Genomic DNA, 23,501 nt, shown 5'->3' with positions numbered 1-23,501 from the left:
TACTTCATGGCCTACAAACAAGCCACTAACATATACACTCACCGGCCACTTTATTAGGTACACCATGCTAGTAACGGGTTTGATCCCCTTTTGCCTTCAGAACTGCCTCAATTCTTCGTGGCATAGATACAACAAGGTGCTGGAAGCATTCCTCAGAGATTTTGGTCCATATTGACATGATGGCATCACACAGTTGCCGCAGATTTGTCGGCTGCACACCCATGATGCGAATCTCCCGTTCCACCACATCCCAAAGATGCTCTATTGGATTGAGATCTGGTGACTGTGGAGGCCATTGGAGTACAGTGAACTCATTGTCATGTTCAAGAAACCAGTCTGAGATGATTCCAGCTTTATGACATGGCGCATTATCCTGCTGAAAGTAGCCATCAGATGTTGGGTACATTGTGGTCATAAAGGGATAGACATGGCCAGCAACAATACTCAGGTAGGCTTTGGCGTTGCAACGATGCTCAATTGGTACCAAGGGGCCCAAAGAGTGCCAAGAAAATATTCCCCACACCATGACACCACCACCACCAGCCTGAACCGTTGATACAAGGCAGGATGGATCCATGCTTTCATGTTGTTGACTCCAAATTCTGACCCTACCATCCGAATGTCGCAGCAGAAATCGAGACTCATCAGACCAGGCAACGTTTTTCCAATCTTCAATTGTCCAATTTCGATGAGCTTGTGCAAATTGTAGCCTCAGTTTCCTGTTCTTAGCTGAAAGGAGTGGCACCCGGTGTGGTCTTCTGCTGCTGTAGCCCATCTGCCTCAAAGTTCGACGTACTGTGCGTTCAGAGATGCTCTTCTGGCTACCTTGGTTGTAACGGGTGGCTATTTGAGTCACTGTTGCCTTTCTATCAGCTCGAACCAGTCTGGCCATTCTCCTCTGACCTCTGGCATCAACAACGCATTTCCGCCCACAGAACTGCCGCTCACTGGATGTTTTTTCTTTTTCGGACCATTCTCTGTAAACCCTAGAGATGGTTGTACGTGAAAATCCCAGTAGATCAGCAGTTTCTGAAATACTCAGACCAGCCCTTCTGGCACCAACAACCATGCCACGTTCAAAGGCACTCAAATCACCTTTCTTCCCCATACTGATGCTCTGTTTGAACTGCAGGAGATTGTCTTGACCATGTCTACATGCCTAAATGCACTGAGTTGCCGCCATGTGATTGGCTGATTAGAAATTAAGTGTTAACGAGCAGTTGGACAGGTGTACCTAATAAAGTGGCCGGTGAGTGTATGCTTCTGTATAAAGAGGTTTTCCAGCAAACTGGGTGGTGTAAAGTAAAAAAGCAGCAACACTTCCCCATCCCCAGTGCTCAGTTCTAGCATCAGGTCTCTTTCCATCTTGTGTAGACCCTGGCCAGGCCAGATTTGAAGGGGTTCTGGTGACCGAGCAGCCAATTCTTGACCTCAGTAGTGAACTTATGGGTACTGAAAGAGGCTTAACTTGAAGTTCCTGGGCCCCAAAGCAAAATCTGAAATGGAGCACCCACCAGACGTGCTATTTATGATAGTGGAATGTTTTATAGGGCAGAGGGACCTTTGGGGCTACCTCAGGGTCCAGGTCCCAGTAGCAATTGCTACCTCTGCATTTCCTAGCGCTATAACCCTGAGTAACAGTGATGTAATTGCACATGTGACTGGCCACAGTGACTAGCCTGACCGGTGTCTGCACAGGATGGACAATGTGTAGGCGAGTATCTCTTCTTTTTCTTTACTCCCCCCTACATGAAATACTTTTTTGTCCATTCAAAAAGTAAACTTGCTTTGCCTCCAAATCTTCCATTTGTTCTACGGTTAGGAGTCCAGTGGGCGGTCCCACTCAGTAGCTGGCAGCCTTCACTATATGCACATGCATACAGCTGGCCATCAGTCGCTGGTCAGGACCCCCCCCCCCCCCCCTTTTGGAATCCCAGGCAAAGAACCACTAGGGATTCCATTCAGTTACTTACAAGTTATACTTATTCATTTCCCAAAACACAAGGGATCAGTCTGTTCAGCTCCTCCTGCTCTATAACATGAAGCTAGCAGATCGGGATGTTGTGGAGCAGATCAAAGATAATAAGAAACAATCCATGCACTTACCTGTACTACCATATACTTCAACAACATCTGTAAGAAAAAGCAGCTTGGATCATCAGGGATTTTTTCCCCAGAAACTACTGGTACGAGGGGTGTTATTTCTTCAGGAAAGACTTTACCTAAAATTATAAGAGGGTATTAGATGAGCCCCTACTGTGCACACTGAGAGTTACTAAACTAGTTTCTCAATATCCCTTATTATTAAGCATTGGAAGGGGTGAAATATACCTCTAGTGTATATAGCCGTACAGTGACCCCTTCACTCAACACTCATAATCCACAACATAAATCGTAACACAGAGAAAGTAAACTGCTGTCCTTACCAACATGGTAAAAAAATTAAAAAAAACTCCCAATCAGATTTTTTTTTTTTTTTTTTTTAATATTCTGTACTGAAGTGCAGAATACTGGATAACAAACAATCTGGTCACTATTACAGCTAACACACACCTAAGGCCACGTTCACATCTGAGTCTGACTGTGCGTTGAAAAAAAAAAAAAATGCTGCAAGTTTGACTTTTTTGTTTGGCGGTTTCAGTTTAAAAGAACGGATACTTGATGGACCCGTTATAGTCAATGGGTACACCGCTGGTGTCTGGTAATTAGCATATTGAATAAAGAGACTGACAATACCGATTAGTCAGGAACAGCAAGGGCTAAAGAAAAAATCCCAAACTGTAGGAATCAGTGGAGCGGCACTTACAGAGGTTTTCCAAACCCAAATCATATTGATGACCTACGCACATATATCAGTATGTGATCTGTGGAGGTCCAACGTCTGGATCCCACACAGATCAACTGTTGCAGCAGCTTCCGGATGCTGCAAGCTGCTGGTGGACGAGCAAGTGCAACATCACTCCTGTACAAATTATAGAAGTGGCACTGCAGTTCCCCAGAACAACCACTAAGCAGAGGGCTTACTTGAATAGCAGTGGTGTTGCATACGCTCACTGACTGATAGCAGCTTCTAGTACCCTGAGGCTGCTGCAACAGCTGATATGTGCGGGGTCTGGGTATCGGACCCCACAGATCACATACTGAAGATCATATACTGTGGATAGGTTATGAAAAAACTATTTTGAGCAAGAAAACCCTTTTAAAGAAGGGGAATTGGTGGAGATGATGGAAGATCCCTCTAACCAGCCAGCCAAACATGGGACTGATCAGAGGGAGATTAACTCATTCTGTGTAGAATTTCTGTAGGACTCTCAGGATAATGCTGAAATGCTACAGGCCGACACACATCTAATGCTTATTTTTAGCATTCATTTCTAGGCTTGCTGTTCCTTTAAGTCTTAAGTACAGAGTTAGACTTGAGATATGGTTTGCAAATGTGCATGTAATCCTTGCCCAGTGGTTATGCAGATGGTCCAGGTGCTGAAATAAGCCCTTCAATAAGAACCCAGCCTTCTGACCATAATGATCAATAACCTATAATGTTATATTGAACCATTCCAGCTTCACAGAAATCAAGAATACAGCAATTTCTCCCCGACTATGGGAATTCATAAGATTCTCCATGGAGAGAGATTACAGCTATTAGGAAGCCTTGAATCCTGACATTAGTTATAATGCAGAGCAGTCTGAGAACGCTGCGTCTAATAATAATTCAATTAACCCCTCCGTTCACACATCCGCAATAGAAGTTCATTAATGCAGAGTGAATGCCATCAAATACGCAGTTAAAAGCGCCGTCACTAACCATCAAGTAAATTATAAGTAGGATTTATGAGGGTATCCAGTGTGCAAGGACCTCGAGATGACATGACGGCAGGAAAGCCGGGAACAAGACATGCAAATATTAGCGCCTGCTCCTCTCCGCAATTTGTCTGCAGTGCTTGAAGCCAGAGAAGAAACAGCCGCATTCCTTCACATCGTATCTAAAGGAGGAAAGACAGTTTCATGTAAATAGGACGCATGTGCCCAATGATGCCATAAAGCCGACATGCAAGACTGCAGGAAACATAGCCAGAAGGTGTGACATGCAGGCACAGAGGAACGCCAGGTCTACCATCTTGTGTGCTTAAGTAGCTTCTACATGGTGAAGGCCCCATCATTCCTATAGTGCAGATTGCAAACCTACCAACATTTCTAGGGCTATGACAAATAACCAATGGTTTCTTCCATGAACTATCATTTGCCACAAAGAGGAAGCCACACACCGTATGGACAGGGTGTTATACTATTACCGTATATACTCGAGTATAAGCCGACCCGAATATAAGCCGAGGCCCCTAATTTTAAGACAAAAACTAGGAAAACTTATTGACTCGAGAATAAGCCGAAGGGGGGGAAATGCAGCAGCTACTGGAAAATTTCAAAACTTAAAATGGTCGGAGTTTTTGGGTGCAGTAGTTGCTGGGTGCTGGGAAAGGGGAGGGGGTGTTTTGGTTGTCTGTCTGCCCCTTCCCTGAGCTTGAGGACTGTTTTTTTTTCCCCCACTTGGAATTCAGTCTGGTTGAATATAGGGTATCTGCAGTGCTGCTATTAACCTCTTCCCGATGGAACAGGAGCACTGCAGATCCCCTATATTCAGTAGACCGGGCACTCTCAGACACAGGGATACCTAATGTGTGTTTCACAGTAATTTTCTACTTTTATATGTATTCTAGGGAAAGGACTGATTTAGAAAAAAAAATTTTATTATATTTTTTAAAGCTTTTTTTACCCACTATTTTATGGGAGATTCTATACATTAATCCTGTGGATGGTCATAGACCACCAACCCCCCTTTCCCCCCCAAAAAAAAAAAATATATATATTTTTTTTTTTTTTGCTGACTCGAGTATAAGCTCAGGGGGGCTTTTTCAGCACAAAAAACTGTGCTGAAAAACTCAGCTTATACTCGAGTATATACGGTATATCATATTGCTAATATATATATATTACTTCAATAACTATTTGTATAGGTTTGCGCTTCACCCCTTTGTGCCACATTGCTCAGTGCCTTGGTGGAAAATAATCCTAACAACAGGAATCCATTACGAGAGCAAGGATTGTATCACCAACACCTTAGATCAATGTCCGGTAAATCTTTCCGTCTTGGTGGGACCAGACATCTATTTAATGTGGCTGGTGTATGAGGGTTTTGGGGGATGTTGGATTTTAAACACACCTGATCCTTTTGCCAGAAGTGTCTGTCAACAGCTTATTCCCCTCTTCCTATTCAGAATACATGCATGCCTGGCTGAGCTAAGTATGCAAGTGTATGGAGTGGAGATTAGGAGGAGAAGCTGTCAGCTACACAGTGTCTAGATGATGGCTACTTAAAGGGTATGGTCAGGTTACCACCTCATGTGCACAAGTTATGTCACTCGTGTATGAGCCCAGTCCCCTGTCCATTCACTCCGTGACTAGATGCAACAAGCTGGAGATAAGCGAGTGTTAAATCTCTAGTTCCTGCCTTTATCAATGTATAGAATCACAATACCGATATAAAATGACTGTCCAGTGATTGTTTATAACAGAAACCACAGATATGCACAAAGTCTAAGACATTCCCATCTGCAGAATACCGATATGTAGTAGATCACAAGGCTGTGCTTATTATTGCTGCAAATAAAAATCAAGACCAAGCTTTTCTCAAGCAGACATTTTTCATTTACTGTGCACAAGCTCCGAGGGGGGCTTCTATAATCCTGTACTGGCATTTTCTTGTGGTGACATCATTGTTAATAGGGGAAGGGCAGTGATGGCTACAGGAGGCCAATGAGGTGTTATAGTGAGGAACTGTACAAAAGTGTATGCCATGAAGCTTGTGTTGCTAATGCATTGCAGCAAACTTAAAGCAAGAAATTTACCTTCAGTCCTATGTGCAACAAACTCAGTTCTGCTACTTAAGTGCCTGTTACTAAGTGCCCTGACAGTCAGTGAAAAGAGGCAGAAAATTCTTAAAAAATTAGTAGTACCAAAACTACAACTTATCACCAATCCACCAAAAAGGAGATGAGCATCTGAGCACTGCAAGAACGGGGGTCTTGTGCCTTCTATTGGATTGTGTCCTGCCCCACCCCCCCATGTAACTTCTAAGGTACTGGTGAAGATAGCCTAGCTACCTTTACTACTCCCGGAAATAGTGAATGGAGTGGCAGTACATGACACAGGACGCGATCGGTGAGAGTACCAGCAGTTGGACTTTCAGAAATCAGACACTTACCTATCCTAGGAATATATCACTAGATATTTAGGGACAACCCCTCTAAATATTTTCAGATAGATTCAAGGGGTCGTCCACTACATATTTATATTATTTAATACCGCTGTAGATGAGCACTTTTACAAACCAGTACTCACTTCTCGTCAGCCCTCAGCTCCGCCGGTGTGTATATAGATAATATATAGTTGTATATAGGTATATTTTTATCATGTGCACATGCTAGATAAAGTTTTTTTTTTTCTTGTTATTTTGTTTTACATTTATTCATAGATAACTTAAAAAAAATCTTTTTTTATTAGCAAATTTAGATTAAAAACCATATTAATCCGCATGATACATTGTCTTTAAGGCATTAGCCCATATATTCCTTATAGTACTTACTTTTGTAGAATTTCCAGTGTGTAAAAGCTTCTTTAAAACTGAACCTATAGAAAAAAAAATGTGTAGAAGTGAATTTCCCAAAAATACTGAAATTAAAGAAAAAAAAATACTGCTATATGGAAGAACTGGGATGACATAGGCGCAAACAATAGGGATGATCAAGAAAACAGAAAGGGGTTTCAGAATCCTACAGGCATTAAATATTAACATGGGACCGGGAAGTAAAGGTTTCGTCCTGGAATGATAATAGAAGAACGTGCAGAGGAAGGAAGAAGCTTTCAGTCAGCGAGTACAGATGTCTCCGTGTTCCCAACAACAAGACCCCATTTCCCTGACCTTACATTTCCAGCCATTATTTCCAGAAATGGTCTGATGCACACTCAGCAAAGAGATGGGAACAAATTGGATTGAAATTAACCCTTTTAACAGAGACCTTGAACTGCATGGCTAAAAGAGGTATTGACCACCATGTAATGATTTTACAAGGAAATAAAGCACTAAAAAAAAAAAAAAAAAAACCTAATTTGTTCATTAGTAATGCTAATACATTACATATTCTACTGCCCATGAGTTAAAATCTGCATTATAGCCCAGAGCAGCATTCATAATACTGCTGGTTGTTGTTGGAAGATTCATGCCAGAAAAATTCCCAGCAGCTTGGGTTTGGTTTACGTATTTTTTACAGACGCAGTCATACTTAATGGGTAAAATAGCTCTGCATGAAGCACAATTCTTGCCGGCATTGGTAGGATATGACAGGTCACATTATAAGCCCATGGTTGTTGTCAGGCAACAAATACAGCAGGAGCCACATTGCAGATATGCAGAACCTTACCTGCACCCCAATAAACCAAGCAAGAGAAAGTTTTTCCAAAAAGTACAAACAAAACCCACTGAGTAGACAAAGGTCTGGCCACGAATCAGCCAAAAATCACGCCAATTTACAATGTTCTTGTACATTATTAAGATGATTTTAATGCCCTCATGGTCTTTGTAGGTAAAATTGTGTACCTTAAAGGGGTTGTCCAGTTACGGACAATTATCCCCTACCCATAGGATGGGGATAAGTTTCCTATTGCTGGGGGCCCAATCACCAGGTTCCCCAGTGATCAGGAGAAAGGGGGGGGGGGGGAGGACATGGACAAAAAGTCCCTCCAAGACCTCCTTGTCAACACTCAAATCACTTTCATGAAGTTGCCAGGACCGTAATGTCATGGGACTTGTTTGGTGAGCATTTGGCATACAAAAGAGCCATGCACTAAATATTCCAGATTTGACAAATTTTACCTACTGGCAGAAGTTGAAAATGTAAGTCACTATTTAAAAGACAGCATTGGTCAGAGACTAGAGAAAAGACAGAGGACTTGTGCTGGACTGTAGACAAATCTGAATTTCTTCAAGTGTTTGTAGCCACAGATCTCAGTCTCTGCTCCTAGTAAAGGCTCCTCAATGACACTATTACTGGTTTGGAAGGCATTTCGGACCTGACACACTCCCTTTCGATAACGCAGCCACTTTTATTGTCCATGGTATGAATATGCCCCTCAGGCCTTATACTATACAGTGTAGTGTTATATACAATAGGAGTAAAACAGAAGTTGTGACACATTCACCTCATGCATCACTGTCTGCACCATCTCGAACAGAATACTCTATAACCCAAGTTCTCAACCTCTCCTGCTCCTCAAGACATACATACATACATCAGAAAGTCCTAAAACTATGGCGCAGAACAAACTTACTGGTTTAGAGAATGCTGGGAATACCCATATAAAATCATCATAATGGACTATCGGCATGTAAAATATTAATGATGTTAATAAGAAGAATGTCATCCTGGATATCAAGGCCGTAAATGTTATAAATTCTTCTGCTCCACTTAAAGATTCGGCTGGACACTTCTGGTCCAGCACTGTATAATCTTATGAGATTGGTGGTGGGGGAGGGGGGGGTCCTACTATGGCAGCCCCATCAATCAGACGATATCCGCACAGCGCTCTGTACACCATGCAGTGGCCAAGCTTGGCACTCATCCAATGAATTCACCCATCCGCTGAACGCTTCCCATCAGATTAGTCTTCAACTTACAATATAAAGTTGAACAGTTCATATTGTAAATTCATAAAAATAAACAAGAACTTACATCATTATTGGTAGTCGCAGTCTGATTCTTACCTATACTATGGTACTGCCAGCGGTAGAAAATCCTTTCAGGTAGTAGTTGTAGAATTTTCTAAATCAAAAGAAAAGTGAAGAAACACATTAAGACATAAAATATAGAGCAATTCCCAATAACATACAGGAATGCTCAGTGTATAATAAAACGCAGTCCTATCAGAATGAGGACATTGCTCGGTCTCGCAGGTTCCATATGATCAGCTTTCCTTTGGGTTGGCAGAATTCAATCAGTTCAATGACAAGTGCACAGCTCAGTCCCCAAGGGACAAATCCAGGGCTCAGTTTAGGAAGACTCAGGATAACAGGTAATTAACCCTCTTAATTAATTCTCTGCATTTCTATTTGCATCTATAGTTTTGCTAATAAATCTTGTAACCATGAAAGACCATCATTACATGTAACTGGTAATCCATTCTTATTGATGTACTAAGCAACGGCCTTTGTAATTAACAGTCTATTATGCACCTTTAAGAAGCGGAGCGGCAACTGCAGCGTATGAATATACCCTAATGTGGCGGCCTGTCATTCATTCTGACAAGCAGAAATTTCTTGATATAGAAGCGTGTGACACAACCATGACTACCGACTGACCATAATAACAGGTCACAAAAATAAGAGATTTTACTATAAAAAACAGTGGATTGCATATCTAAATATAATGAAAAGGAAAAAGGCTGTAATTTTACCACTTAAGTGTCCTGAATACACAATTAAGACAAAACAGACCACTACAAGAGAGGCAAGTGGCCCGACCAAACATGACCACCATTCCATTCAAGCAGGAGACATGGGTCCTATTGACCAACCAGCTGTAGTCTTAAAGGAGTCGTTCAAAACCTATGACCAGCTGACTGGGCTGCCAGAAGGTGTATACAGTATATGGCTCTGCAGTGATGGTGCCGGGTACCTGTAGCTCTGCTTCCACTCAAACGAGAGCTGAGCTGCTTGGGCCTGTATACACAGTGTTCATAAGATACTTGTGTTTCGAGACGATACGACTCTTACTCTGGCCGGGTCTTCCATTAATAAGAGCCACATTGGCTTGAAACGCACAGCAGGACGTTACACACTAATGTGGTGTTTAGCATGGAGTATGGAACTGAATTTTGACTTTAGCTTCCCCACAATCACCCTTATACATAAGGTTTTGTAGATGCCACCTTCCGGCATCCTACAAGAAGCCCCTTCACCTACAAATACCCTAAATAATCCTCATAGAGACTGTCTGCACTCTGCTCCGGTTGAGCTATATCATATCACAGCTGTCTTTTTTTCATTTTTACATTTTGTGAATTATATCACAGCCATCTTCACTGAAGAATATAAGGCTGAACTAAATGGCTAGGCGGTAAGTGAGTGTCTAGGCTGCGTGCCATTAGGTTTGGCTGCTATACCACAAGCACTACACCAATTCATCTATAAGTTATGATGCATCTGGCATGGGATATACATTTTATTAACTGGTAATAGTTATCAATACTTTATTGGCATTCAGTGATAGGCATTATTAGAAGTAACAATTTAATAATGTATGCAGTGCCTCTTAACTCTTTCATGGCGTAGAGTAGTTTGGGCATTAATGCTCAGCAGCTGAGCATCCAACCCAACCTATTTCCTCTTTATTCTTCTGTTGACATAGCCATATGAAGGCTTATTCCTATAAGGTTTTGGTTAGTTTTCATTAATGTTTTTTTTTTTCTTTTTTTTTTTTTTTTTGGGGGGGGGGGGGGAGGGGGCGGTCCATGTGAAAAGTGCCTGTGCCGGTAGTATGACATCGCTGTAATATGACAGTTTTAAGTCTTCTACATACTCAGTGCAAGGTAATAGTCCGCAGCTGCCGATGATGGGGCTAATGACCACCATGTGATATTATATTTCTACTGAAACAGACACAGTATAAGTAGTGTATGGCAAGATGCAACTTCCACTGCGGCAACAGGCGATATCTGGGGTTCTCTGCAACCCACACCTATCTCTAAAATGAACTCCCTCCAGCCTCCATGCCCTGGCTCAGTGGTCGAGTTTCCAAAAACAGCATAGCTTTCTGAGCTACTCTGCTTCTGTTAATCCTACAGAAGTGAATGATAGCTATGGAAACAGTGTACAACAGCGAGTTGTGTTGTTTCACTAGCTCCCATTCACAACTATGTAAGTTATGGAAACCAGCTATGTTGCTTGAGTAAGCACAACCTTTGAGGACAGTCTCCTCAGTAAGATCACAGCCAGGTAACTGCTGGGACACGGAGACTGAAGGGGGGGGTCACTTTAGAGATAAATGTGGGTCCCGCGATCTGCACTTGGTGACAGGTTCTCTTTAACGCCTTGGAGTTTGCATGAGGACATCACTAGACCATCAGCACATGGCTCATCCTGCAGGACTTCCTTGGACAATACATGGGATCTAAGAACCTGCCAAGCATCGTTAGAAGAAAAATACTTACTTCAAAAAGAAATAGGATGGAGTCCAGCTCCTCCCTTTGAGATTTATTCCCTGCAAAACAAAAAGAATTTATTAGATTTAACAAAAACCTGCACAGAATAAACCTGAACGGGTAGTTATCATATATTCACAATGTCTAAAAGTAAAATAAATAATAATTTTGGAGGCCTTAGGTCACTATTTACACTGACTTGCCATGACAAAAGTAGGAGACAGAACTATGGCCTTTCCTGCCACAATGGGGTGGTCAATCATTGTGATTTTATTGTCACATCACTGATAGTTAGAAGTTATTTTAGAGCGTATGAATGAATCATTCAGGTACAAGAGGAGAACAATCTGATCTTTCCTACTGATAAACAGGACGGGAGGCGGCAGATCCTATTTATACATAACAAAATACCAGAAACCAAAACAGCTCATCACAAAATTATTCCGCAAAAATAGGATGGCACACAATGGCGTGCAAGTACAATTAAAAAAAAAAAATAAAAAAAATGAACAATGTGATAAAACAAAAAACTATAGAAAAAGAATGATTTAAATACAACATGGTCATGAGGATGTAAGGTATACTGTTTTGAGATGAATTGCTGTACTGAAAAGTATAGAATAGCATAAAAAAATTCTGGTGTATACCACTCCAAATGGAAGTCAAACGGACACTCTTGGCCTCTGCTGGGTAAATGGGGGCCGAAGGGTTATGATCATCGCATACAATGGAGGATAAAGTTGGAACCCTGGACCCCCTGGAACCCTCCATCAATGGGTCGTGGGTTCTCTGATATAACAGAGCAGAGGTCGGGCATGCCCATTACTGTGCTGTGCTTGGACAGAGAGTGAACAAAGTAATCGTACCCGTGCTCAACCACCACTTTATTACAAGGGAGGTTTCAAGAAGCCCCTTCCTCATGGACCCATCAACCTAGCAGTTACTCCCTATAGTAGTAACCTGTTATTACCAGAACGCAGCTTTAACAAACTTACTATGGCTAGGTTCACATCTGCACCGTATTCTCCTTTGGATACTCTGCCGCAGAAAGATAAGTCATACATAGAGGAGTTTCCTCTCCGCTGGTATCAATATAAAAACAGCGGAAACCCGACCGACACCATTACATACTATGGGATCCACGGGTAACCGCTTTTTTTTAGTGGTCTGGATCTACATCGTTCAGACCCGATTGATGGAGACCCCTGAGCAGACGTGAACCTTACCTAACCTTACCTATTATGGTTCTTTCTTTACATTAACTCCATTTTAGTGGTTCAGCATTCTGAAAATACCTAACAGGAAAATCACTATAATAATACAACATGAAAGCCGTAGGGAGTTTATGAGCCATGTAGTTCCCCTGTCAGCAGCCTGGGTCTTCTGCAGTACAGGCATAAAACAGATGGCCATAAATCAATGTTCGAGAAGTATCTGCACAACAAGGATTTCTCCATCACTGGCTTATTGGATCATTCGCTCTCATAACAGGAACAATATGGACGATGCTGGCAGGGTAGAGAATGGCTATATAGGCAATACAAAATGTATGCACTAACTGTCAGCAGGGCTTTGTCAGTGTATTATATGGGAAGCTTGGAGTTTAATGGGTTCTGTCCAATACTTCAAGCATACCCAACCTTCAAATGGTTATGAAAACACTAAAATAAATCACAGTTGTGCATGTATATAGTCCCAAGCTTAGCATCTCCTCCATATCCTACTGAGGTAGAGTAGCTAGGAGGTACAGCCACTAAAAGGACAGCAGAGTAATAAATGTGTGTAATATACCGTATATTATTAGGAGATATATATATATATATATATATATATATATATATATATATATATATATATATATATATATATATATATATATATATATATATATATATATATATATATATATCCCCTACTGCATTGTACAGAAATTTGTAAAAATTTCATTATATATATCTTTGTGATTAATGGGGAACGATACAAGAACCACGCACACAACACCAACATATAGGAGATAAATCAGAGGATACAGAGAAGCGGAGGGGGGGGGATAAATACCTTTTAGCTTTAAGCTACTTTCCAGTGTAATGAAATTTTCATAGAAGATAAAATAAATCTGAGAATAGTGCGCTTCAAAGAATTGCTTCAATTCACTCCACTCCTGAATGTCTGTAAAACACAACAAAGGGTTAAGCCACAACATAATGCAGTATACAATTTATAGCAATAAATAATGGCTCCTTTAACAGAAATGTGTCACCAAATAAGGACATTTTCTATTATTATTATTATTTTTAATTTTCCAAGTCACTATATATTCTACAATATTCACTCTGACCACCAAGCCTAATTATACACGTGCTAGTTCTATAGTGGATTTCATTGCAACAGGCATTTTACTTAAATCACAGACAACATTACAATAGAAAATAACACATCTATAGAAAATAAAACATAACACCCACCACTGTGGACAATAGGTGATGTCATGGCTTACCTACTCTCTGTTCACAGACAATGTGTAGAAAATTCTCCTACAGACCTCAATGAGTAGGCTGCAGGTTATTATTGCCTATGACAATGCTGTAAAGCAGATCACTACATGCTGTTAACAGAGCAGAGGCAAGATGGCAGCTCCCATAATCATGTGCAGAAAATAGAATTTAAAAAAATCTAGTACCAAAAAAAAAAAAAAAAAAAAAAGCACAAGTTAACCCGAACTCCTGCTGCATGATATCTTATCAAAGACGACAACAAAAACCTATGAAAAGTCATTGAGAATGTTTTTTCCAATAACTATTCATTGGTTTTTGTTGTCTTCTCACAGTTTAACCAATTGCACAAGTTCAGGTTGACTCAGCTATATCCGTATTTCATTATCTGGTTTTTATAAATAAAATGGGGATATCTATCCCTTTGAGATCTATCCCTTTAAGATCTATCCCTTTAAGATATGTTTATCCGGCAGAGGAGAGGCCTTCCTCTTGGCCCGCATTAGCCCAGTATTCAGCTCTTAAAGGGAACCTGTCAATCACTGGACTCCTAAGTATAGAAAGAAAAGAAATATGAACTAGTAAGTTACAGGTTATACTAAAGCCACAATGAGCAGATCAGACTCAATCTTCAATGCGACAGGTTCCCTTTAAGGAGCACTTTCATTGCTTTATTAGATGCCACATGATGCTTCCTTTTCCTCAGGTCTCTTACACCACAATTCCCCTTGGATAGTCACTGACTATGGAGATTCTCAGCTAGTCTGTGGTTGACCCTCTAAAACAGGTTCTACAAACCAAACAAGGCAACAATAATGGTGGTCACCAATAAGATCCCCATTAGAGGTCATTTTACGCACGGGTGGACTGGCCTCCATTACTAGGGATCAGTGTCATCAACAAGATCCAACATGGCATCATTGGTGACCGAGCTCAAGAGGAACACAACCAAAGTGACATGGACAGAAATGTGATGTAACGTGTCCACAATATGTCAGGCTCTAGGAGTGGTTTAATAAAATACTATTCACGGAAAATAAAGGATGATTCAGTCCTAAGGATTTCAGTGTGACAAGCTGAAGTGTGTAAGTGTAATAATACATGCCAGACCAGAAGAACAAGTGCAGGAATTATGCAAACTACTTCTTGGCTGTTACTACATTTATAGGAATTTTAATAGAGACATAATTCCAAAATGAAGTCATTCCCTGCGAGACTCCCCTCCCCGACCGTCAACAACCACCGGCGGTAATACGTCACAAGACACCACCTTTAGTAAAATCATTAAGTAAATATCATACCGGATCTTAAAGGTGTATTCCCCTCCCATACAGGAGTAGCAGGGAGTCTCGTTTCCTCCCCCCCCTCCCCCTTCCTTTCTATGTTCTTTTGGTCAATACCAACCCCATGTTGGCCTACCATGTAGCAGCAGAAGATGCAAAGTTCATAGACTAAGGCTAGGCTCACATCTTTCTAGGATCGCAGAGTCTGCCTAAAAATCGGACTCCTTGCAGGACTTTTCTCTCAATTAATTTCAGTATAAAATTGGTGAAAGGTCAATGGACACCCAGTGGAGCCCATCATAGTGTACGGGGTCCAGGGGTGTCTGCAGGTAACTACAAGTGGAAAGGCTCACCGTCTTTCAGATCCTAATGCAGACCCAAACTATAGAGGGCTGAACGCTAGTGTGAACCTAGAGTACGAGGGTTAGGTTGCCTTTTCTCCACAGTCACATGGGCTACCCCTATAATAATAATAAAAGACAAATAAAATGGCAGAATTCCTGATAGAAAAGAAACCAATAGCAAACAATTCTTTAAAAGGTCTTCATAAAATGTGGGCTGGAATGTGACCGATTACTACAGCTAACTGCCCGGCTTTATCCCTTGTACCAGTTTCCTCCATCTCCCCCATTATTCTCGCACTGTGCCTGCCGTCTAGACGGGTGTGCTGCGGCACCGGAGAACAGCTTTCATGTATTACAAGGAACAGACTTCTGTCAAAACAGAGATGAAAAGGAAATTAGCAAATGTTTACTTGGAGAAGAAATCGCACCGGCCTCATTATTACATAATCTCCCTGTACATTTCCTATTTCTATAAAACAACCTGCAAGTCACACACACAGTGACACGGAGGTGCAGATACTACATGGTGTACATGACGGGGTCTGACCACTGAGACCCCTGACAAGTCCAGATATCTATGGGACTGACCGACCTTTGGATCTTTGCGGCTCCTTTAAACAGAATGTGGATGTAGTGTACTTCCTTAAAAAGTGACTACAAAGGGGCCAGTGATAAATTGTAAGAATCCTTGTAGGCAGACCCCTATTGATCAACAATGAACGATTATTCACACCTTGCCACTTTTTAAAGGTCACATCCCCATGGGCAGATATGGGTTTCACCCAAGGGCCCAATGACAAGTAATTGCCCATTTGCTCCCATCATAATCTGACTTTGTAATAAATAGTAATTACTGCTGTGGGACGCCAGAGCCCACAAGAAGCGAATACGTGTTGCGCAAGGCAGTTTTGTTGAGTCCAAATATATCTGAACCAGAACTGCTGTTATCATATGCAGAGGCCCTGAGGAGGTGAACAAACACTAAAAACAAGTGTTACTCACCTCCCCTGGGCTCTGGCTACCTATCCTCTTCTGCCCTTAGAGGTCATGTGGCATTGTGACGATTATGTCACTAAATCTGCCACTTCGCACCATGTTGCACACCCCCTGGGGTGCACATACCACATGATGAGTACCACTGGTCTATTAGACAAAAACCTGCAGCCAATACACCCAACGAGAATCAAAGCCTAGTCATGCTAAATACATAGTAAGCCCTGATGATAGTATAAGGGTCCATAATATCTATTATTAAGACTAAGCGACTCCTACATGATTTATATACGTGAACAGAAAAGGGTGCGACGTTTATGGGTTGCACCATTATGTCCGTTTGTTAACAACAACCCACATAGCAAGTTATAAGCGCTTCAGACAAAAGATGCTAATGGTGATCGTCTTAGTCCGGCCTTGCATGAAATATCAGGAGCCCCCTCAATAAACCTCTCGCTAAAGGCCAGAAGTGACAGAGCGCGCTGCCCATTCAGGGCTGTTATTCTAGATACGCACATCCATCTGCACATTACATCCTCTTCCTTCACAACTCACTTACATCAAGAAAGCAGCAGAGCAAACACTCAGAGCAGGAGAATGGCAAAAAAAAAAGGTCAAGCGAACGCTACAGAGCAAGCTTCCTTCTGTTTTCCTGTCCAAGGCCAATTACATCCTGCCTATGCTGCTAGCCGTGCGCTTATTACCGCTGGGGTGAGCGTCACACACTGTTAGGGCACTATTCACATGTGCCTTTAAGTGACTGGCTCTTTTTTTTTTTTTTTTTTTCCTTATAGAAGAGAAGGCTGAATATGATTTTTAACAACATGCCAGTAAAAGGTCTAGTCGTAAAAGATTTAGTGTAACTTGTCATTTACTCATATATATGTATTTGCTATTTCTATAGTTAGAAACAGTCACCTATTTATGGGGCGGTCAATCACTAAGTAGGACCCCCCCCTCTTGACAAGAACTATAAGGGCCCAGGCAGATGACCGAGGGTGCATCCGAATTGTGCGCTGAGTTTATCAGATGACAGATATCGGAGTGTCATCCTGTGATGCAGTCACATCTATGGGGTTTCTGGATCCATTCAGTTCTGGAACTCGGAGCAGAATAGGACCTGCTCTATAATCATCCATGTTAGCAGAATCAAACGGATCCATAAGCCCCCTAAACGTGAATGTATCAGGGAATGCACTCAGATGACACATATCACTCAGTGTCTTCTGACTGCAATCCGTGATAAACTGAGCTCCAATGTAGGAGATATCGGTGCCGGTGATGCTAAGCGTCAGGAATTCCCTTCTGACAGTGGGGAGATATTGGTGCCAAAACTAACGACAAAGAAATCTCCTGCACCAGGGCACACGCTGAGAGAGCCAACAGTAAGAAGGGTGATGTCATAGCAGTGGGAGAAACAACTCATTGTACATGGTGACACAGGCAGGAGATGGTAGTGGTCTGAATGGTAAGAACAGGGCTCCAGGGAGCTGAAGGTCTGCCCCCAGTGCACCAACTGCATCATTTGTAGAGGACATCGAAGTTGTCCTCTACCAAATCTCCATAAGTGACATATAACAAATTGTTTGTCACTGTGGTCTGTAACAAAGTGGAGATAGTTGAAAACGCTTGGGGAAATGGTAGACTCCCTATGAAGAGGACCTTTCATTACCTTCATCAATTTTAGTTCTTAGGTTCTACTCCATTAATGAAAGTTTTACTCTAGCCCCCACCATTCCCAAGCAAAAAGCACAGGTAGTTTTGGTGCCCAATATGCTATTTAGTTTCTGTAGCGTCAGAAGGGCGGTGTCAGGCAGGGGGCGTGATTCAGAGCTCCAATCAGAGGCAGCCGGTGTCAGAGCTCAGAATCGCACCCCCCTACCTGCTCCTGCCTGACACCGCCCTCCTGACAGTACAGAGACTAAAGAGCATATCAGGCAACAAAGACAACAGCATTGATTGCTCGGGAATGGTGGGCGCTAGAGAAAGAAATTCAAACTGTACTAGAATCAGTGGAGGAGCAGTTATTAAATGATGTAAAGAACGGACATGGAGGTGATGAAAGATCCTCTTTAAATGCAGAGAATACAGCCTCGATTATTAGCCGACACCCGTTCCTGTAATACTATGTCATCTGTTATACAACTGCTGTGAAGACTGGCTTGGAGATTATATTTGTATCTGCAACGGTATGAGGTTTACCTTCTTATTGTCATCTGCCTTTACTGGAAGGTTATATAGTATATTAGGTTATAGCTGCAGTCTAGATTACCTTGTAATAAGCTTCTCATGAACAAAACTCCTTTTCAGAAAGGACCTTTCATGTCCTCTAATATTGGCTGTGTTACATAACGCTGGTAAGCGGCCAGTGCACTGAATTCAGCACCCCGTCAGCTTTGCTGGTGTCTGCTACGGTTGCAGAGACATTGGTCCCGTTAGTTTCTTATCAGAGGGGGCGGCATCGTGAGGAACGCCCGCTCCTAACAGTATAAGGCTATTGAAGTATACCAAGGGGGTTTGAGGGCGCTCCTCACCACCTAGTGCTGATGTTGCAAAGACATGCAATGATATTGGTACCAAAAATAACAGCACAGATATCTCTGCAACTGGGAAAGATACCAGCAAAGCAAGCAGTGTGCCTTACCGATTCATAGAGGGTCATATGGACAGTGGTTGCCTTCAAGATATAACCCCATTCATGTTCATGTTAGAGTAGTAGATCAAGTCACGGAGCTAAAAGAAACTCATAGCAGGTGCTCCAAGCACAAAAAGCCCGGCAAAGTTAGGCTGAGCATGGATGTACTAACAACCCCAGCGTATATGCTCTCTTATGGAAACAACTGAGGATACAACATGTGCACCAGATTTTTAAGGGTATATACGGCTTCTTACAAGGTTCAGTATAAGTAATTGAAGATATTACAAGAATGACACCTAGCGCTACAAATCACTGCTTCAGTAAATACACTGTATATATAATAAAGACCATTAATCATGAGTGCAATGGTAGACGCCAAGATATACATTACTAGTGACACATCTATGGATTACAGAAAAGGGCTCTAGGGTCTGTAGTCCCTTCCTGCAGCATCCACACGGAGTATTACATCGTATTAAATATTAATATATTCCTACAACGATACTGAAATATGTCATCCCCATGATGGACTGTCCATTCTGAGAAAAAAAATCCAAAATATCCCTTTTCCGTAGGCTACAATACAAAGCCAGAAGTGCGTAGTACACAATGGAGGCACCAGAAACCTAAGGATATGTTTATATGGAGCAGATTTCTGCCCCTGAATATCAGTTACGTGCATCAAATGAATGGAGCAGTCACCGAAATGTTGGCTACAAATCTGCTATATGTGAGTTTACCGTAATACATACATATGAATGTGATATCTTCAGAGCTGACCTGAAACTATCACTAAGGAAATCACTAGTAGGTTAATGCTATATAATATAATAAGCATTGCTTCCCCTTAATGGGATATTCCCACCTGGGCAAGTTACCCCCTAGGCACAAGACAGATGATAACTTGCTGATCATGGGCGTCCATCTATTCATGGCCCCACCGATGTAAAGTGTAAGGGATTTTGTGGTGGTTGGGCAACGTCCATACTGCTCCATTCATTTTGATGGGATGGCTGGAGATAGCCATCACTAGGCACAACCATTACAATTAATGAAGCAGAGAACACAGCACCCAACCATCGGGTGAACACTGCTGCATTTAGAACTGGGGACAAAATGATCAACGGGGCCTGAGCAATCTGACCACTAATCTGCACATTATCCCCTAAACTGTGCATAGTGGACTGCTGGCCCAAATCGGATGACCCTTTTAAAGGGGTTATCCAGCTTGGGAATATTGATTGCCTACCAATCAATATTAGATCTGCAGGAGTCAGAAATGCCTGAGGTGCACTGCTTACTCGCCCTATGATGTGTAGCTAGAAGTTGAGGTACAGCAACAACGTCTCATACACTTCAATGGGACACCAGTGAAGTTCCCAAACCTGCCACTACACATCATACAACCCCAATGCACTTTGCATATCTATAAACTGAAGACTAATCTTTGCATTGCTTGTTTGCTGACATTAATAATTTCGGGACCTCCTTAAGGAGTCTTATCTCCTATTGTAGGAAGGATCAGGGTTGTGATTTGCAAAGTTTATAAATATCCCTTGAATAATGCTTCGGATCAAGCAAAACACTTATCCTTAGCACAGCATCTACAGCACGTTTTGTGGCTCTGTACAACAATCGGGACTAGAATGCAAGGACCTAAGAGACCGGATGATTCTCTTTTCCATTTGTAGTAGTTTAGCCTCATGAAGTAAGAATTAGAGAAAGCAGGACAGATAAACCTAGTGCTTTGATCAACTTGCCAAATCTCACAGAAGACTAATGCGATTTTCTAGGCCAAAAAAGCTTAGAATATCTTAGAATTGCGCTCAGCGTGAGAGGTTATTATAGTTGTCCTAATACCCATCTACAGGCTGTAACATTCGAGAGTAAGACTGTGAATCCGCAGGCAGTCCCATCTGAACAGTACAATGGCCAGCCCAAAACATATCTGAGACTCCAGGGCTGTGTTAGTATCATAGAAAAATTAAAATAATTTACAAGGGGGTACAAGTCAACTAAAGACGCAGGCCAAGGACGGATGGGTGGACGTGTGTGATAGATAGACAGACTGGAGATAGATAGACAGATAGATAGATAGACAGATAGATAGATAGATAGATAGATAGATAGATAGATAGATAGATAGATAGATAGGATAATACAGATAAGATAGTTACATGGGGAGGCCAAAAATTATCAGGCTATACAGAAGACAAATACATCATTTTTCAACATAATCTCCTGCTTTTCAATATACTTTGTCCATCTGTCAGCCAGCTCTGTATTCCCTCATTTAAAGTTGTTTTAGGCAGAGCTTCAAGCCCCCAACCCACCGCTCCCCCTTCACCTTTTTACCAGACATGAATCTTCATGAGTTGCAAATGTCTTCCCACATAATCCAATGTCACTCGTTCATCCATCACTGTAAGTGCGTGCGCTCAATGTTGTCACCACTTGTGTGACCATCCTTGCACTTCTCTATCCATTCATACGCAATTCTCCACAACTAAATACTTTCTCTATACTAAGAACAAAGTCTTTGATAAATTTCACTTTAGACCACAAAAAATGGATCCCTTGCATGCCGCTCTTCCAAAGTGGGGCAGCCATTTGTTTTTCCTCACACCACAGTCACAAATGAACTGATGTAACACGTTCAAGTCTGTGACTGGGAAAACGGAAACCTCGCATGGAAATTGCCGATAAGACAGTTTTCATATAGTAGAGTCCAAATAACTTGACTCCCCTCATGGACAAGATTTTGGGCACATACTGGAAACAGGGTATGGTCCGAGAAATGCCCTTCATATAATGAACGCAGCTTGTAGTTTAACTGGACTCAAAGTAGCAGATAAGATGCTATGAATCCCTCAAGACCAACATTTTAGGCCAAGGTGGTTGTAGGGGCAAGACCTGTATGTCTTGACTTTGTAATGTAACAGCTATGTTAGGCTAGAGTCACATCTGCATTGGGGTCTCCATAAAAAAACTCTGCTGCAGATGCCGCCTACAATTGGCGGAGGGAATAGTCTATATGGAGGACTTTTAGCTCCATTGGTTTCAGTATAAAGCGGTGGAAACCTGACTGACACCCAGCGGACCCCATTATCTTTGGGATCCATGGGTAACTGCCTTATTAGTGAACAGCTCTCCATCTTTAGGGACCCAATGCAGACCTGAATAATAGAGACGAACATGAGTGTGAACATAGTGTAAGTAATAGGTAGTTTATAGCTTAACAACCACAGCCCCCTATACATTGCTGTATCTTAACTACAGAGCAAACAGGAAGCAACTAACTACCTGAACTACTGAATCGGAGGATTTTTACACCCTGCAGTCACCACCTATTGGTTTTTTTCTTTGTATCACTTAAGTTAATTTTATCTACACAGAACAATTTATGGCGGCCGACTTTCTCCATGCCAAAGTCTTGCAGGTAATTGCTGCACTAACCACTGTAATTCACAGAGTACTCTATCTCCCACTGGGCACCATTAGACAGAGCCCACACCAGGACATTTAGCCCAGCGGGTATGGCTTCGCAGAGAAGAGATGCTCTAAATCACATCTATTTTCTTCTCATCTAAAAGGCGCTCAGGTTATTTTCACAAAACTGACCTTTACCACTGCACCTGCAACCAGGGGGGAGAAAAAGAAAGTTTATAAAAACTCTGAACACTATTCAATGGCATGAGCAAAACAATCTGTCTAGACATCACTGCACAAACACTCAGGTCAATTTCACCCTAACCCTATCTATATACAATATTATACTCAACAAGCCACGGCCAAGGACTCCTATGAAATGACAAAGTAACCTGTACAACATTCAAGTGGTTTTGATTGAGATGTGAGGAAACTATGGGAACAGATTCTTATATAATCTGACTATCCTCTACACCAAAATCCTACTAACATCATGTGAAAGTTTGGATGTTTGTGTGTTTGTTACTCAACAACGCACAGAGGTAGTTTGTAACCTCAATTAACACACAGGCTACTTTTTATTCCGGTAAATGACATGGCTTCACGACTGTTATGAATTTATGTTCATATACTATATTACACAGCTCTTGGCAGCAGTTTCTCAGCTAATTGAAGGTTGCTGATAAATCTAGGTTATCTCCAGATATGTAAACACACAGCTAACATTGAGTCCATCGTGTACAAGTATTTGCGTATTATCTGATCTGCTCCAGGCAGCTGCTGACAAACACCTTTAATCCAAATTGGCAGTTTGCCAATTTTAAACATGCTGGGAAAAATAAAAGCTACTATAATTTGTCACAAAATTCTAAAACAAGAGTTATGAAGGGAGCTTGGGGGGGGGGGGGGGGATCATTGACGCCAAGAACACACTCATTATATGGTGTCCCAGCATGCTGCTACGATGCCGGAACAATCACAGGCACGGTGCAAGGAACAAGTTCAGCAGCAGGTCAGCTTGAGAACTGCCAAAACGCCGAAGCAGGCAAACCATCGACAGCAGCAATTTGCT

At 41.8% G+C, this 23,501-nt stretch overlaps 1 protein-coding gene across 3 annotated transcripts in view; it reads right to left on the bottom strand.

Annotated features, from left to right (window-relative positions):
- RALGAPA2 (Ral GTPase activating protein catalytic subunit alpha 2) overlaps positions 1–23,501 on the bottom strand; it is a 214,841-nt gene that overhangs the window by 176,001 nt on the left and 15,339 nt on the right. For all 3 annotated transcript variants that reach the window (XM_075267599.1, XM_075267600.1, XM_075267601.1), the window contains exons 2-7: positions 13,309–13,419; positions 11,260–11,309; positions 8,816–8,873; positions 6,641–6,684; positions 3,806–3,983; positions 2,107–2,222 (exon numbers count right to left, since the gene is read on the bottom strand). In XM_075267599.1, the coding sequence (XP_075123700.1) occupies positions 2,107–2,222; positions 3,806–3,983; positions 6,641–6,684; positions 8,816–8,873; positions 11,260–11,309; positions 13,309–13,419 (557 nt within the window). The remainder of the gene's footprint in view (positions 1–2,106; positions 2,223–3,805; positions 3,984–6,640; positions 6,685–8,815; positions 8,874–11,259; positions 11,310–13,308; positions 13,420–23,501) is intronic.

This window comes from Leptodactylus fuscus, chromosome 3 (assembly GCF_031893055.1).
Source record: "Leptodactylus fuscus isolate aLepFus1 chromosome 3, aLepFus1.hap2, whole genome shotgun sequence".
Lineage (NCBI taxonomy): Eukaryota > Metazoa > Chordata > Amphibia > Anura > Leptodactylidae > Leptodactylus > Leptodactylus fuscus.
Note: the sequence above shows the minus strand (reverse complement) of the source record. Positions and strands in the feature narration are given on the sequence as shown.